This window comes from Aphidius gifuensis, linkage group LG3, assembly GCF_014905175.1.
Source record: "Aphidius gifuensis isolate YNYX2018 linkage group LG3, ASM1490517v1, whole genome shotgun sequence".
Classification (NCBI taxonomy): domain Eukaryota; kingdom Metazoa; phylum Arthropoda; class Insecta; order Hymenoptera; family Braconidae; genus Aphidius; species Aphidius gifuensis.
Genome location: NC_057790.1, coordinates 14837808 through 14857112, shown reverse-complemented (window position 1 = coordinate 14857112; position 19305 = coordinate 14837808). Strand labels below are relative to the sequence as shown.

General features: G+C 28.1%; 1 protein-coding gene across 1 annotated transcript; it reads right to left on the bottom strand.

The window, feature by feature from the left end:
* Window positions 1–1946: 1946 nt before the first annotated feature.
* On the bottom strand, window positions 1947–10546 carry LOC122852035 (beta-hexosaminidase subunit beta-like). Its single transcript, XM_044151590.1, has 7 exons — window positions 10422–10546; window positions 10142–10289; window positions 3598–3820; window positions 3413–3528; window positions 2941–3313; window positions 2304–2859; window positions 1947–2208 (listed from the first exon to the last, which is right to left on the bottom strand). Exons 1-7 carry the CDS (start codon window positions 10529–10531, stop codon window positions 2031–2033), a joined length of 1704 nt encoding a protein of 567 aa, XP_044007525.1. The 5' UTR covers window positions 10532–10546; the 3' UTR covers window positions 1947–2030.
* Between the last annotated feature and the right edge of the window lie 8759 nt (window positions 10547–19305).

Here is a 19305-nt window from a genome sequence, read left to right as displayed (position 1 = left end):
AATATTTTTTAATCTCTTCTTTCTGAAAAAATATATTTAATAATAAGAAAAACCCTGAAGATAATTGGGGAAATCATTTTGACTTCCTGGTGATCGTAAAAAGTAACTTGGGTGATTTTTTCGTAGGCTTAAACCCTCCAGAGCTCAAACTAAATATCTATGTTAAATTTCATGTAAATCGGACCAATAGTTTGCGTAAAACTGCGTTTCCAAGCGGATTCGGCCATGTCTTTTTATTGTATAGATTAAAAAAATTGACTTACTTGTAATATTATAAAAATAAAATAATTTGAATGTAAAAACAAAATATTATTTTGAATTAAATAATCATGATTGAGACACAGATGCTTCTCTCATAATGTTCGATCATTATACCTACAAACCAGCATCACTAAATTATAAGTTATCAATCTTATACTGCATATAATTATTTCATATAAAATATCTAACTGAATTGAATGAAAAAAAGTTCATAAGAATAGTGATTGTAGTCAGCTCAAAATCTTTTCAACCTCGGGAATTTTTAAGTTTTTTAAAACAAAAAATATAGGGGTATGTAATTGGGGCTCGCGAATCGAATGGTTGGGTTTATAATTTGATAGGGCTAAGGGAAAGGGTTAAAAAAAATAATTAAACATAAAATAATCAATTACGCGTTTCCCGTTAGACTTAGAGTAAAATGTTTCAAGTAAAAGTTGTAGATAATAAGATTTTAAGGGGGTAGTTCCTATAAGTTTTTTTGTTTTAACCGACCGTTTACGCGTAATTAATTTTTAAAGTTTGTGATTTTTTTGGATTTTTTATTAACTCGTTACCCATCACGTGTCCCCACTCAAAACTCCCATACGCGAGAGCGATAGATATATAAAAAAAAGAGATAGTGTTATTTAGACCCGACACTACCCGATTGTACCCGACTCGACGCACATACACACACGCAACTATTGTATTTACGCGCACTGTGATAGTATTAGTGATATACACTTTTAAATTCGATTTCAGGCAATTTTCTTATTTCTCGCGTTGTCGCCCCGGAATAACAACAAACAGGAATTGTTAATAAAAAAAAAATCTTAACAAATGGCTTCAATATTCAAAAATGCATCGATTTAAAAATTTTTTTTTTCATCGTGTTAATGATTACATGCACTATCGTATGCTAATAAAAATACTATCATTTCTATTTTCTCATGACACGTAATTATTTTTGATATAAAAGGGGTGGTTTTTTCGAGAAAATGCCCTAAGACGAAATTAATCTACTACAATCAAAGAAAATTTTCCCGTTCTTATTTTATTTTTCCGTCGATGATTTAACAAATTATTCACGATTTCTCCGGCAAAAAGAATTTTTTTTAAATTCTTTTCGCGACGCGTAATTATTTTTGAGATGAAAGGGGTGGTTTTTTCATGAAAGTGCCCTACAACGAAATTAATGTAATACAATTAAAGAAAATTTTCCCGTTGTTATTTTATTTTTTGGTCAATTATTTAAAGAGTTATTTGATATTTCATCGACAAAAATATATTTTTTTTAATTCTTTTCGCGACGCGTAATTATTTTTAGAGGAAAAGGGGTGGTTTTTTCGCGAACGTGACTTAATCTACTCTAATCAAAGAAAATTTTCCCGTTGTTATTTCTGTAAAAAAATAATATATTGGTTATTTTTGTTGAAAAATTGATATTTCGAAAAATTAAAACTTTTCTAAAAGTAAATACTAATGATGGGTTTTGTATATAAAAAAAAAAAAAACAAAAATCATCTATATATAGATGATGTTTACAACTCTTTGAAACAGTCTTTTTTTCGGATCAAAAATCATAAAATCATAGTTGAGAGTACTTATACGTTATATTTAAAAATCAAATTCATCCATTACTCATTAAATTCCAGTTTTTATAAGAGATAAAAAAATATAATAATGTAAACAATATTGTATAATTCTATAAGTACATAAAGTCTATTTTATTGAGTTTCATCCAATTAAAATGTATAAAAAAAAAAAATTACAAAATTATTTTATAATAATTAAGTGAGGCAGACGCTAGGTCCATTAGGAGGCTGTGCAGCAATGCTCCGTTTTCTCATACGACATGCATGCTCTTCAAGGCGTTGAGCTGCATGGTCTACAGTGTCAACATTAGAACTCCAGAGTCTTTCTGCTACAGCACTTGCACGAGGCCAAATTCTTTGATGAATATTGGTGCTAAAATAAAATATATGTTTCATATTAATATATATCAATCTTAGTGATACAATGGTAGATACATTTACCGTTCAACTTTAAATAGTAATACTAACCTGTCGACAAATTCACTCCACATACAAGCTTCTCCACCGAGTACCAAGTTTTTAACTTTATCAGAGCCATCAAATGCAAAAGGATCACACAAATAATATTTAATCCAATCACCACCACCTGCAACATGATCCAGATACCAACAAGATGACAAAAGCACTGGATGACCTGCATTGGTTGCTTGGGTCATTTCATTTTGCCAATCATTTATTTTCCAAACATGAACAGCTATGTCTGATGAAAGAACTACACCATTATCAAATACTTCTTGCCAAACGATGGAACTTCTGTTGTAAGTAGATGGAATTTTGAGAAGTTCTGCTATGTAATAACTTTCAAGTTGCTCAAAATTTTTTTTCATACCATTTGCTTGCATATATGCAAGGATATCAGGATTACTTTTCCAACAATCAAAAAGTACCTCATCACCACCCACGTGTATGTAATTATCAGGAAACAAATCCATAATTTCATTAAATAATGTTGTTAAAAATGGCCATATAGCTGAGTTTATTGGATTGATTGGTCCTAATTTTCCATTGGGTTTACCAAAATCATCTGACAAATATATTGCGTATATTGAAATGCAATTATTGACTTGTAATATTTATATATATATAATTGATGTTTATAACATACCATAACAAGTTGTTAAAAGTTCTGGATGTGACTCTCCCCATGATGCAACATGTCCAGGTGAATCAAATTCTGGAATTACACGAATACCACGTAGTCTTGCGTACTCAATGATACTCCTGATGTCGTTAGGTGTATAAATCATCGATGGAAACCAAGCACCTTTTTGAGACAGTTCAGGAAATGCAAGGCTCTGATAAGGAAAACTGTTGTCATCTACAATGTGCCAATGAAGAACATTCAACTTGTTATAAGACATTCCGTCCAATGTTTTCATTATATCAGCAAGTGATAACCAGTGTCGTGATGTGTCTAGAAGAAGACCTCGATGAGACATTAGAGGTTTATCTTTGATTTCTTGTAGTCTCACTGATAGCTGTTTTATTATCGAAAGAAAAAAGCTTTGTATAAATAAATTTGCTAAATAAAAAAAAGCTTTGTATGATATACAAATATAATTTATATATTATATTACATTAGATCCTTGTCCAGAAGGTGTTAATAGTTGAGAAAATGTTTCCAACCCATGTAAAGCTCCCCATACAGTTGGTGCAGTAAGTTCAGCAGTATTTTTCATTATTAAAAGTTTATCTGCATTAAAAAATAAATAATATTTAACAAATATTGATGAATATATCTTCAAGTAATTTCATAGCTTACAGCTTTCATTCATGTATAGATGAGGAATTTGTTGATGACAGGTTTCAGTGACAGTAATATGAAGTCGTTGGAGCATTCCTCTAAACAATATACTATTTTGGCTGGAATTATGTACATCTGCTTTGTGCTGCAGCGTTGAGTAAGCTCCAAGTATTCCTTCATTTCTGATTATTGTATTGTATCGATTTCTCGCTTCATTTAAGATTTCACAATCTTCAGGAATCTTAATATGTAATTGTTTAATATTTTTAATAAAAAATAGTAGCAAAAAAAAAAAAATTTATTATGAGTTGTAATGAGCAGTAAATTGTTAACAAATTTAGCGATTTAAAATTTTTTTTTTAAATTCATGTTTATTATTTAACGATGATATCGAATGATATTGAGTGATATAGAATGTTGAAAAGAAAACTTATACTTTATTTTTAATAAAATAATGAAAACATAATAATTTATTTATGTATATTATATTTATTTGAATAGTTTTTTTTTTTTAGTTAAACATGATGATTGTTTATTATTACACAACATTATAAATGAATACAAGATTACAAGTAGAATTCACTAAAAGAAAAAGAAGATAAAGGATAAATATAATAACAATTTTATGTCGAGTGTTTTCTTTTTTTTTAATTTTGATATGATAAATATATATATTATGATTTAACTAAAAATTTGTTATCCCAATCCTGGTGGACTAGAACTGTAATCAATGCACCTGGATTCACACAATCCCGAATGATCACAAACTCTTGTTCGTTTTCCCGAACAGAATGATATGAAATACGATGGTTTCTTAACATGAACAAAAGTAAATGAAGGACTCTTCCAAGCTTTAATTTTCACATCGATGAAAGCATTATCCAATAAAAATATATCGTGAATGTTGGTATATTTAAATGCATCATCTTTAATGTGGCTAATTTTGTTGTGTGATAGATCCAGCTGACTGCATTTAAAACCTCCAAAAGTATTTTTTTTAATAATTGCAATTTCATTGTAACTTAAATTGAGAAGTTGTAGATTATTTCCATTGTACTCCATCAATGATTTATCATCAATATCATTGATTTTATTATGATTCAGGTCGAGGGTAATTAAATTATTGAGACTATCAAAAATGCCAGTAAAAATACGAGTTATTTTGTTGAATGACAAATATATATATTTGAGATTGTCCAATGAATTAAATACACCAGCTTCAATTGTTGTCAATTGTGTTTGTGATATTGACAATTTTTTCAGATTTCGTAGACATTGCAATGAATTTATTGGTAATTTATTTATTGATCCACCTGTATAATAGAGAGCCGTAATTGGCAGTAAACTCTTATTATCACAAATATTAATTAAATCACTATCTAAAATTTCCAATACTCTTATACTTGGAACAGTTTTCAATACATTATTAATATGTTCAGAGGAAGATTTTGGATTTTTTTTAATTTTCATTTTTAAATAATAGAGTGATATTAAACAATCAAATAAATTTTCTTTGAGTTGAATTGGTCCAACATTTAATACTAAATTTTCTGACTTCGTTAAACCATCAAATGATTCAGGATAAATAATAAATTCACTTTTAAAATTTTCATACATGATTAATGTTTTTAAATATGATTTAATAAACGAATTTCTAAATGCATATTTTTTGATTGATGATATACCTTTGTTGTTCAATTCTAATTTTTCATTTGGTAACATATGAGAATATTTTCCAGTATGGAATGACATGGATACTAATTCATCAACGTATAATAAAGATTTGTGGTCAATACAAACCATATATAAATCATAAATTTGACAATTTGCTTTAGGTTGAGAAATGTTAACATACCAAAAATGAGTGTCATTAATAAAACCAATATTATTATGGTAATATATATGATCAAGATTCATATCATCAAATGCTCCATCATCAATTTGAATAATTTGATTATTTGAAATATCTAAAGCTTTGGTTTTAAGACCGTAAAATGTATCATTTTTAATATGAGTTAATAAATTATAACTCAAGTCAAGCAATGATAAATTTAGATTCATAAATACTTTATAATCAAATGATTTTATTTTATTTGATGATAGATTCAAATATTTGATATTATCAAGACCGTCAAATGCAGAGGGTTCAATTGTTTCGAGCTTGCTTTTTGTAACAGCAAGATATTCAAGTTGCTTCAAACACAAAAAAGCAAGTTGTTGTAAATTTGTAAATTTTCCATATTCATAATGAAGAGTTGATAAATTAAAATTATTTGTGCATAATTTTTTATCACAAATATTGACTTTATCTTGATGAGACAATAATAAGTTATGTAAATATTTGAGATTTTTTAATAATTGACAGGGAGGTAATATAGTGGATGATTTATCTGCCAAAATTTCTAGAGATCTTAATGACGTTAGGCAATCAAAAATATATGATTTAATTTGAATTGTCCGAGTATTGAGTATAAGAACTTCAAGGTTTTTTAAGCCGGTAAATGATAAAGGAAATATTGTAAAATTTTTTGCATCAGAATTTATAATTAAATATTTTATACTCAAATTCTGAAATGCATTTTCTTCAATTGATTCAATGCTGTTGTCTACTATTTCAAGTGCTGAAGGTTGCCAATTATCAAATAGTTTTTTTACTAATTTAAGTTTCATGCCAGTTGTACAAATTTTGAAAAAATAATATTCACTCACGTAACACATGTTGTCATTAGAACTGGGGATACTTATTGATTTATTTTTTAAATTATTGTCTGTGTTCAATGCAATGTCGGAATTCATATAATCATAATAAACAATAGTATTATCATTAAAACCTCACTTTAAGTTATTGACAATAAACAAATCATTATTAAATAGATAGATTGTGTCGACATGCGAGGAATTAAATGCTCCATCAAGAATAGCAACAATTTCACTTTGTGTAAGATCAATAACATTGCATTTTACATTTTGAAAAATTTCTTCTTCAATAATGTACAATGAATTGTAGCTCAAGTTGAGTAATGATAATTTGTTACTTTCAATTACAAATGCTCCATTATCAATTTTATTTATCGAATTATTACTCAAGTCAATAACTTTCAAACTTCGAACAGTATTGAATACATTTGAGGCTATATGAGTCAGTTTATTATTTGATACTATGGACACTTTTTTTAATTTCTTCAATACATTAAATGAACCAGACAAAATTAAAGTTAAATTGCTTTTAGTTATTGTGAGATGTTGAAGATTTTTTAAACAACTGAATGATTGACGAGTTAATACTGTCATGGCACTCTCAGTATATTGAAGTTCAAAGATATTGAGAGAAGTATTTTGTCTTGTGAAATCGCAAATATCAGCATCTTGATGATTAACAAATTCCAATTTATGTAAATTTAAATGTTTATCCAGCAAATCGTTGAGATATGATTTTGTTTTATCGGTCAATTGAATTTTAAGATATTATAAATTATTTAAACCATAAAAAATATCAGTATCCAGCAAAACTGAAGCTGAAATAATTTCCAGGTTTTCCAATGCTGCTAAATTTGAAAAAGCAAGTGGTTCAATATGCATTTCAATATCAGCCAAATTAAGTTGTAAAAACTTAATTAATGAAGATGATGATATATTTTCCAATGCATTATTTTGAAAAACGTTAACTTTTTTATTTGTTATTTCAGTTTTATTTGGATATATTTTGATAGCTGAATCGTTGTTTCTAAAGAATGTCCAATTACCTGTTCTACAATTTTTGTAGGTTCCCGTAATTGTTTTATAACAGAAATGTGACTCCGAAAAAACCAACAACGGTGTATATATCAATAATAATTTAATTATTATCCACAAAATTCGGATGTTATTCATTGTGGACGTATTTTGTTATGAAGTACTGGTTTTAAAGTAGATACTGATGTCAAAGTATAAGTTTATACATCTAAATTGTTATCACCTTATTTACTTTTATTTATATCTCTATATCCACTACCTAAAATTAATCCGCTAAAACGTATATTCACTTGAGTTATGAATTTTTTTTTACATTTGATTTATTCATTACTTGTTTGTCAATTTTTTTTTTTAAACTTTTTCATAGAAAAATCACCCTTGATTCCTTTCAATTCATTCAAAATTTCAAATCTTTTCTTTTAAAATAATCAAATGTGAATTGAAAGAAATTATTAATTATTCTTAACATTAACATCGATAAGTATAAATGACCAATAAAATAAAATTTTTAAAAAACTAATATTAATTAATTATTACTTCTATAAAATAATAGTAAAAATGGAAAAGAAATTGCAAAATCAATAGTAAATCCTAGGTTCTGCTTGTACAAGTAAATCTTATCAAGTTAAAAATAAACCACCCAGATTTTAGGCTTTTCTTATCAGTAACTTTTAGCGTCATCATCTGTTTATGGAAAGTTACCAAATCATTTTTTATCATAGTACAAATATCTTTGAAATACATATACATATACTTTTATTTTATCCAATATTTACTTTTTTTTATTTTTAAGAAATATTGAAATTAAAATTAAGCTTTATTGTTCACTATTCATTATCTATTGAGAATTCAAAGTTGCAGACTTATCTATTTGTATTTGCATTTTATTTTTTTATTACTAGTTTGAACACTATAAAAGCTATATTATGTATAGATATAAGGTTCTATTTGTATACGGAGAGAAAAAATATTACACGGAGAGAAATCCGCAGCAAATAATGCTGTAGAGTATCAAACAAATTTTACTGTAGTCTACTGGAAATTGAGAAGTTGCGTGGGGAGGCCACCAGGATCGACTAGAAGTTCCTACTACACTACAGTAATTTTAATCAAAACAAAACAAAAAAACGTCACAAAAAATTAAATAAAACCTTATTATTTAAACATCAGAATAAAAATGTAACGTGTTTATTAATTTTAAAAAAATAAACCATTTTATAATTTTCATGTGTTTCACCGTATTTTTATTGAAATTCATGAATAAAATAAAAACAATAAACTTTTTTAGAAGAGGTAAGGAACACACTTGATTTCCAATAAATATTCGTGTCATCTGGCGGGAAAACCTGCTGTACACTACAGTAATTTCTGGCATAAAGTATACCATTAACTCCAGACTTCCAAAAATTCCGGTAGACTACAGTAAAAAATTTAGATGAAATATAATAATAATCATTATAATAAGTGGGAATTAGTCGCTTTAATGACGTCAGCTATGATTTTTACGATACCACTACAGTAATATTTGCTGCGGATTTCTCTCCGTGTAGGCTTTACTAAAGAAACTGCTAATTTTTACAATGTTTTATAGTACTGGTGGATGTTTTAGGAAATATAGATATATACCTATCATGTAAACGGTAAATTTTACTATGTTTGAGAATTTTTATTAGACGTATTATATTTGATAATACTCAATCGTAAAAATGCCCATGTTTCAGATAAAAAGTTCTATGTTGTATAGTTAAAAACTACGACCATCAATTTTACTATGTTACATCGTAAGGTTTATTATTTTCTCGAGTAAAAACAACTGCACTCTATACTAACTATTAGAGGATAAAAAGTATCATGTTTCATCGCAAAAATTACTGTGTTCATTCGCTAATAGTATTGAATTTTGTTACGTAAAATGAAAAAAATTATCTATTTATTCAATTTTTACTTACAAATTAAACTAAAAACTGAAAATTTTCAAATTTTCATGTGGTTCCTCTCAGTTATTACAAATTCAGTTATATTTTTTATAACTTTAAATTATATTCTTGGTAGAAATAATCTCTCCGGAATTCTCCGGCAATTGAGACTTCCGGAGATATTATTCCGAAGTTTTTTTTGGATTTTCTCCGGCTTTTTTTGGAAAAAAATTCCTCGTTTATTTTTCGTATGTAAACTCTTATTTTTCGTTTTCTTATTGATTTTTCCATTTTTTTTTTTTTGTTGGTGTTTTTGTACGAAAATTCCGGAAAAATTCGGAGATATTAAATGTATAAATAGTCAGAAGATTACTTCGTAAACATCTTTGGAAGTCTCAATTGCATAGAAATCTATGATTTAATTTTTTTCACTAGGGATGTTTTTTGTTTTATTCGTCCTGACGTGCACTGTCAAATTATGCCCTGGTGGAAATTGCTCCGGATTATTCCGGAGTTGACTCACTCCGAAAAAATGTCGAAATACTCGAGTTACTTGGCACAATGAAGGAAAATAAACGAATAAAAGATTTTTCTCGAAATCTAAATATTTTTTTATTTCATGAATCTAATCACCGTATCAACCGTATGGTATTGGAACAACGTATCCTATAAATTATGTTTTTTTCTTATGTATAAACTAGGTCGAAGAATATCTGTTGGATTAAAAAACTGATAAATATCACGAATATATATTTGTTTTAAGTATCATTAAATATATATTGATTTAAAAAAAAAAACTAAAAATTAATTTATTAAAAAGTATTAAAGCTATTTTTTTGTTAAAGCCAGTAGGTGATATGAGAAATTGATCTAATAACTTTTAGATAAAAAATAAAATAACAATGATAACTTACATCGATATTAAAATTTGTCGAGCGTAGAAATAAATATCCGTCATGTAAAATTCTTTCTTTTGGCCTTGGCCATGGTTCACCTTTAGTAGGAACATACCACGGTCCAAAATTATCATGCCAATCACAATGTACAGAAAATAATAGTCCACTAAAAATAATTCCAACCAAAACAATCATTGTCTTTTATAACTTAATAAATTTTTTCTTTGTTGCTAAATTGAATAATTATGAAGACATAACTTAGACCTTATTATAAAAAGATGTGTATATAATATCTCACCAAGCTGTCAACTGTTTCGAGTGTCGTGTAAATTTTGATCTCAATGTCACCAGTTGGTTTCCATTATATATAAATATACAGTAAGTAGGACGTGGGTCATTAGCGGTCATCACTATTTATTATCAGACAAAGTGGGAGCTTATATTTATATGAGAGTCTTCATATTCATAAATACTCATTTAGATATATATTATTTAAATTAATCAAGCGTTAATAATTATCCGGAATACTTGATGATTAAAGTATGTTTTTTGTAGAAATTAATTATAGAATCATCATTTTATCTTTTTATATTGTGATTTTTTTATTTCGAAATTTCAAACGACATAAGACACCTAAAACGAAATCGTATTTCAAGCCAAGTTAAGAAACGAAACCGACCAAATGAGGAACATATTTCAATGACGAATAACATTGTCTGGTTTGATGAGCAATTGCACTAATTTTAGTAAATAATCTCATATCAATTTATTAAAAAAAATTTTGAAATTATCAAGCATACTTTTATTTTTTGACTGTTAAAATAAGTAAAGAAAGTGGTTATTATGAAAATTTCATTTATATTACGAAGTAATTTTTTTTTTTTTTATTTGAATAAATATTTATCGAATAAATGAATTAAATTAGACGAAATTTAAACTCGTATAAAATTCGCTTAGCTTCATTTCGTATCCAGCATTATTCTAAATGGCATTTCAAATAATTCCAAATGAATAAACATTATTAAAAGCACTACACAAAAATAATTGTTCAACATACGTTATAGATTATATTTATGATTTACATTTACTATTCAACAAGATTATTTATCTTGCGTCGCAATGACTGACGCCCATATTCCATACGTTTATATTAATAATAATTTATTAAAATAGAACCCGACTGTGGACGATTATGTTTTTTATATTTAAAAAAAACAATTGATGTTACTACGTAATACCTAATTATGTAAAAATTGGTATTTGTTGTGTTTTTCCTGAAAAAAGATAGAAAATAAAAATTAATTAACCAAAAAACAATTTATTAAATTAATTTATTATTTATTAATAATATTTTTATTTATTATCTTATACCTTTTGTTTTATTGAAAATAAATAACATCATAATTTCCACGTTGGAAATTTTGATAATTTTCCATTGATGTTTCAGGTTTCAGTCCAACCCAGGAAAAAATCGTCAGATCAAATCAGATCAAATTAGAAATAAAATCTTATCTGACCAGATCTGGCTAGATCAAACTTGATCTGGACTCAGATCAAATCGTATCTGACCAGATCAAACTTGATTTAACCAGATCTGACTAGATCAAACTTGATCTGCGCCCAGATCAATTCTTATCTGACCAGATCAAACGTGATCTGTTTAGATCTAACTAGATCACAAGCGAACAAATGTTTAGGAAGACGAGATTTTCTTACGTTTTATAATCACTGCCGTGGTTAAGTAAGTAGGGCTCTGGAATCTCACACTAGAAGTATTGAGTTCAAGTCCGAGTGATGTCAATTATTTATCGTCAATATATAGAATTCTCAATTGTATTTCATTGAAACTACAAGAAGAAAACCAAATTCTTCAATCGAGCATTGACTAATTTGAAATTATTTTTATATAATTAATAAATTTTTATCCAGATCAAGTCAGATCAAGCCAGATCTGAAATTGTCCAATAATCCTTATCTGGCTTGATCTGGGATATGCCAGATCGAATTTGATCTGATGATTTTTCCCTGGGAAGTTTAATTGTACCAAGTTGTCCTATATTTCGACTACCATTAATGTCTCGATTTCATATGTTGTGACATGTCTTACAATATAAATAGCAATCACCCCAATTGCTGATAATTGTACATTTATTATTACAACCATGGTGAAAATAATTTCTTCAATATTTCTCCGACTTTCTTCATATTGCTCAGAGTCCCTATGAATTTCTCCGATTTACTCCCTCTCGCTCCAATTTTCTCCGCATATTGTTGAATAAAAATTTCGAAGAAAAATCGGAGTAAAACAAAAAATCCTTTTTTGCGATTTTCTCCGATTCTTTCCTAAGAAAAATCGAAGAAAATCGGAGAAATCATTTTCACCGAGGAAGAACTACAATTTTGTGTAGTTTTACATTCATCATTTTCATAATAAACAGCATTACGTTTTCTTTATAATATTTTAACAAATTTAGATGATGCCATACGAACATATCCTTTTATTTTATTTGAAATTTTTGTTAGACCCATCAATGATAAGGTAATGCTGTTTTGATCAATTGGTTCTCTTCTTTTTTGCCACCTGTCTTTACCACCCAATTCTTTTATTTATTTTCAACTTCAAGTTGAGGTGCTCGATATTTTTCATCAATTTTTTTTTTAGCTTCAGCTTTTTTTATTTTTTCTTGTTCTCGACGACGTTGTCTTCGTCGTTTTTTAATATGTTTTGAAATAAATTTTGAATTTTTTCTTCTAGCCGCTGCTAATTCAATCAATCGTTCTTGTTTATTACTTTTCTTGCTTTGAGCACGCTTCGACTTGTCTTGTTTTCGTATTTAGGAAGTTATCTTCAAGAATAGTTAGGATGTTATATATCTCGGGATTGTGAAGATTCAATTCTAAGGAAAGTACAAACGGTAATTTACAAGTATGCATGTGAGCTGAATACTTGGTGAGATTTCAAGTTTCTTCTTGTATTTTCTCAAAATCTCTATCCCCCCTTTTTTCCCTTCGCCTGGCGATGTGCAAGAGAGACAGGCGGACTTTTTCCTTGCCAATGTTCCGACAGAACACCATCTTCCAGTCTTTGGTTGAGATATCGTGATGCAAGCAATATCAATCCACTGTTGGAATATCTTATATGTTTCAAACCAACTTTAAATGATGGAATTAAAACAAAATTTCTTTGTATTGTCTGAAGATTATGGAAAAAAGGAAGAAATTTCCACCGTACCGTTTTTTTTTAAATGATGTACAATCTAAATCTTCAAAACCTTGAAATATTCCTTCATTTGGATGTTGATTTTCATTAAATAAATTAAGCAAAAGCAATATAAGCATTATCAAGAACTTGTTTGTTATATTTTTTTTCAGTTTTACCATTCCGTTCAATTGTCAATGAAAATAAATATTTCTTGGTTTCATTCCAACCATGTGTATTAATATTAGTCTTTAAATTTGTCATAAATAATTTAGTAGTTTCTCCAATCACATTATTTCGACGTCCATTTTGATACAACATGCTAAAATTCACATCAGTTGGTCGATTGTTATTATAATCTTCAATCAAGTCTAAAATTTCTTGTTTGATTTCTTTCCTATTTTTTATACCTCCTCTTGGACGATTAAAAATATCATCAGCTTTTGGTTCCTGGTGAATATGATTTCTCCGATTTTCTTCGATTTTCTCAGATTTTTAAAAATCGGAGTAATTCGGAAAGAATTGGTGAAAATCGGAGGAAATGCGGACGAAAATCGGAAAAAATGATTTTTTGTTATACTCCGATATTTCTTCGAAATTTTTATTTAACAATATGCGGAGAAAATCGGAGTAAAAGAGAGTAAATCACAGAAATTCGTAGAGAATCGGAGTAATACGAAGAAAATCTGTGTAATGCGGAGAAAACCAGAGAAATATCGAAGAAAAACGGAGAAAAATCGGAGGGAAACTGAAGAATATCAGAGAAAAAACGAAGAAAATCGGAGACATCATTTTCACCAGGGGTTCTCTATCAGAATTTGCAATTTCATTCAACAACCATTTGTCCTTATGACCAATACAATAATTGTAAAAAATTGATGATTCAGTGGACCATGCTGATATTATTTTAACATCCTCAACAATCATGTTATATAATTCTAAATTTTTTTTATATTGTGATTGTTCCCATTTGTTGTTTTGTAAATCCATGAGAACCACACAATTTTTTAAAACCAAATTCAGTTGTTTTTTGTACTTTTCCTTCATGATGCTGATGTACGTGATAAACTTGCTGCTGATGATTTGCGAGTTGATTTTGCTTTTTTAATTGTTGACCTTGATGATACTGATAGTGATCTTGAATGTGTTGTTGTAGCTACTGGAGGTTTGAATATTTGTGCTGTTGGTTGTAGTGGTTTCGGTGTTGCTATTGTAGGTTGTGGCGGTGGTGGTGATGCTGATGCTATTGTTGGATGTGGTGTTGTTGGTGTACTACGCAGCGAAGCCAAAGTTTTAAGATTTTGTTTTCTTCTTTTTTTTTCTTTTTTACCAAAAGACTTTCGTTCAGATGCATCAGACACCCAGAAAGATGTTGAATGCTGACTGACTTGATCCGTATCCGTTGGTTCTTCAATGTAATACATTGTAGTATTATTATCATTATTACCATTATTATTCATATTATCATCTTCGTCATCAGTATCCAAAATCTTCTTGCAAAGTAGCATTGTCATTATTATCATCATCACAAATTATTGTATTATCAGTTTTATCACTTGCACTGAGATTCGATAAGGATTGTGATAAATTGTCAACACTTGCATCATGAGATAATGATGATGATGACGATGATGGGATTGGCAGACACTTTTTTTTTTATCTTTGTTCTGTGACTGCTCTGGTGAAAATATTTCTCCGAATTATTCCGTATTTCTCCGTGATTACTCCGAGTTTCTCCGCGGTTACTCCGAATTTCTCTACGATTACTATGATTTTTTCCCAAATTGACCCATGCAAAGAAACGAGTGGAAAAATATTTCTTCTCGTCGTTAATTTCGGAAGAATTTTTCCGCAGTAAAATTATATTCTTCACACATTTCTCCGCGTGTGTTTTTTTCGCAGATAAATATTTCCGAAGGTTCCTTCACCCAAGTTGATTCGGAAAAACGAAGAAACAAATTTCTTCACGTCGTTGATTTTAAAAAAAAATTCTTGGCAGTAAATTTATTTTTTCACACGGTTGGAAAAATGGTTGACAAATTTCTCCACCCTTTCTTCAACTTTTTTCTACTATTTGTTCCACTTTTTTCCATTTCTTCCAATTTTCAATCTTTCCAAAAAAAATGACTAATTATTATTTGTTACATAACGCAAAGCAGGATGATGTTCATTTCTTTTGAAAAAAATGAAAATTTTGGTCCACAAAACTCCCGTGATCGTTTCATCAAATTGACCAACGAATGAGTGGAAAAAATTCCCCTCGTCGTTGATTTCAGAAGAATTCCTCTGCGGTAAAGTTTTTTTTCACACGTTTCTCCACGTATTTTTATTGCGGAGGAATATTTCCGAACGTTTTTTCACACAAGTCGATTCGGAGAAAATTCAGAAGAAAATTTTGATATCTTTCCCCACTTATTTCTCCGCACGGGTGAGTTTTTCGGGAGAAATTCGGAGTAATTGCGGAGAAATTTGCAGTAATCGCGGAGAAATATTTTTACCAGGGTGATGATAATGATGATGCTGATGATATTGGATGTTTTCTTTTAGTGACTTGTGGTGCTATTGATGATGATGTTAATGCCAAATTAATTGTAGCCACTAAATCTTCATGATTGTCGTCACTGAACATATCTTGTTTAAATGAATTAGTTGTTGATTCTGGCGACAAGTTCCCAGCTAGTATTGCTGATGCAGATCTAACAAATCATAAACAATAAAATTAATATACTGCTCCTTAAAACCAATTAGAAATAATATTTTAATGAATATATAGTAATAATAATATAATTAGTGTCATTAATAACTTGGTGTTTGTAGAAACTTGGCTGCAGATTTATCATCATCACTACTGTCCATTTTTTAAAAGGAGAAAAAGGAGAGAGAAGGGGGAAAAAGCAATGATAAACGATATATTTTTAATTATTCTTTAACGATTAGATTTGATTTAAAAATAAATCAGATTGGTAATCGACAAAATAAATTCTAATTATCTCTAATTACTTAACGACAAAAAAAAATATTAATAATAATAATAATAGTGATAAATAATTTTTTAATAAAAGACAATTAAAATGACAGATGGATAAGTGAGTGGTAAGACAATTAGGGAAAAAATAAAGAGAAAAGAAAACTTTTTTACTTTTGATCCATCACAAACAAGAAAATATAGGAAAATAATTAATAATTAATTAATATTATTATAAATAGTTCTTAAATTTTATTAGATTGTTTAATATTTTTGCCTCAATCTATAGATGAATTTTTTCTTTTTTTTTCTAACGAGTGATGCACAAGCAACCAAAGCCACACGTGAAAAGACCAAGCCATTTATGTAGACCACCGTTGCCTTCCAGTACAAATCATTAAAATCAAAAATACCAAAAATATTCACACTAATATACAAAAATTTATACGATAACGTGGTCTCTGTATTTTAAATTATTAAGTGTGATTATATAGTTTCAATTTATTAATTATGTTAAATAATATAAATTTACGCAAAAACGCTTTATTTTGTCTCTTTTTTTTGTCCGCTAAGAATTTCTCCGGACATGATTCGGATTTCTTCGTATTTCTACGTAATTGAGACTTCTGGAGATATTTACGGAGTAATCTCTAGACTATTTTCATAATATTGTTCATTTTCATAATAATATTTCCGGATTTTTTCCGGAATTTTCGCTTAAAAAAACTAAAAAAAAAAAATGGAAAAATCAATGAAAAAACCAAAAATAAAAAAAGAATTTTTTTCGAAAAAAATCCGGAGAAAATCCGAAGAAACTCCGGATTAATATCTCCGAAAGTCTCAATTGCGTAGAAAATCCGGAGAAATCTGGAGATTTCTACCAGGGTTTTTCGTTATTTGATAAGAAAAAAAAAAATGATGAAACAGTTGCTGAAGCAACTGTGCCTGCCCTGCGGGGGGAATTTTAATTTCTTTATTGAAATTCGTGATTACAAATTTATTTTATTCTCTATTGTTACAATGATTACTGTTACAACTGAACATTATTCATCATTTTGTTTGTTCGTTCCATATTTTTTCTTTAGTAAATTTAGTATCTTTACTTGGTTTATTTAATTATTTTTATTCAAATTTTATTATACTTCATAATCACTGTCGTCTACTAATGTTCGTGCTCGAATCGTATCACTGTATTGAATTTTCAATTTAATTTTTATGTAAATTATATTCATTTCTAATTTTTGACTTACCATATTGTGTTTAATTTTAAATCTGTTATTTTTTCAATTTTCTTTTTCATCAATGTATTTTTTGTTGTGTTTTTATCACTCAGTTTTATTTTTTTTTTCTTTATTTTTGGATTGTTCCCTTCTTGTTTTCTTTTACCCATTTCGATTTTATTGGCTTATGATTTCAAAAATTTCGTTGTATCTGTTCTCAAATTGGCTAAAAATAATAGATGTTTTTTTTTTTTTCTATTGATGATGTGATGTTGTTGCATTAAGGAGGTTATACACAAATTACTCTTTTTTAAAAAATATAATGAGAATGTTCTAAAATTTTGTATACAAGTAGATCTTTTCATTCTGAATACAACGGTATAATTATTTTCTTATGTTGATCGGTTAAATTTTTTGTAATTAATTATTGAAAATAATATTTAACATTGGCTCTTATGGAGATTTCAACCATTTTTTTCGGATAGAAAAAATGATGAAAAAGTCTTGAAAAAAATCACACATATACTAGAAACCGAGTTTTATTAATTGCGCGAAAAATTTTCATATGTTGATCGGTCAATTAATGAGAAATTAATTATAAACTTTACAAAAATTAGATGTAGCAACGTATGGCATGTTCAAACACACACACATACCCGCAATCCCATATATTGTATACGGGGCGCAGGCGCTTTACACTTTATTATTTTACAGTGTAGCCAAGACTGTGACGTCAGAAGCTCCCCGCGACACCCGCAATAAATTTGTGTATAACCTCCTTAATTTTGTTTTTATTTTTATGACATTAATTTTTGGTTATTATATGTTGTATTTAATTTTTTGTCATTAATTTTTGGTTATTATATGTTGTTTTTAAGTTGACTGAAATGAATTCTGATTATTCTCCACATTATTATATCTTAGGTCACATATATTGTATTATTTTCTTCTGTTTTTTTTTAAACTTGTCATTTCATTTTTATTTTTGTGATTTATTTGATAATTTCTTTTAGATTTCGATTCGCATATTAAGAGGGGGTAACATGATTGAAATCATATTTTTTATTATATATATAGTGGTTTTTCTTTCATATTTTTCCATATTTATTATATTTTTCGTTATATTTAGTGATTTTTCCATGATATTTTCCTATATTTTTCTATATTTTCCTTCATGTTTACCAATGTTTCCCCGATATTTTCCCATTTCATCGTGTTTAGATTAATTAAGGGACTTTCGAGAGATCTACTATGGTTGGAGGGGGGGGGGAGAACTTAATTGATATGTTCCTATATATATCATAATTTTTCTCATATTTACTGATTTTTCTTTGATATTGACATATTTTTTTCTACATTCTCTTTTATACTTACTGATATTTTTCCATATACATATATCGTATTTTTCTTTATATTCAGTGATTTTTCTTTCATATTTACTGTTAATTTCTATATTTATTGTATCTTTCTTTATATTCAGTGAGTTTTCCTTGATATTTACTGATATTTCCCTGATATTTTCTTATAATTATCGGACTTTTCTTTATATTTAGCGATTTTTTCTTTATATTCAGTAATTTTTCCTTTATATTTACTGATATTTTCCCATATTTATCGTTTTTTCTTTACATTCCCTGATTTTTCTTTGATATTTTCTTATTTTCGTCTACCTTTTCCTTTATATTTACTGATATTCTCCCATATGTATCGTATTTTTCTTCATATTCCGTGATTTTCTCCTACATATTTACTGGTATTTCTCATATTTATCCTATTTTTCTTTGTATTCAGTAAGTTT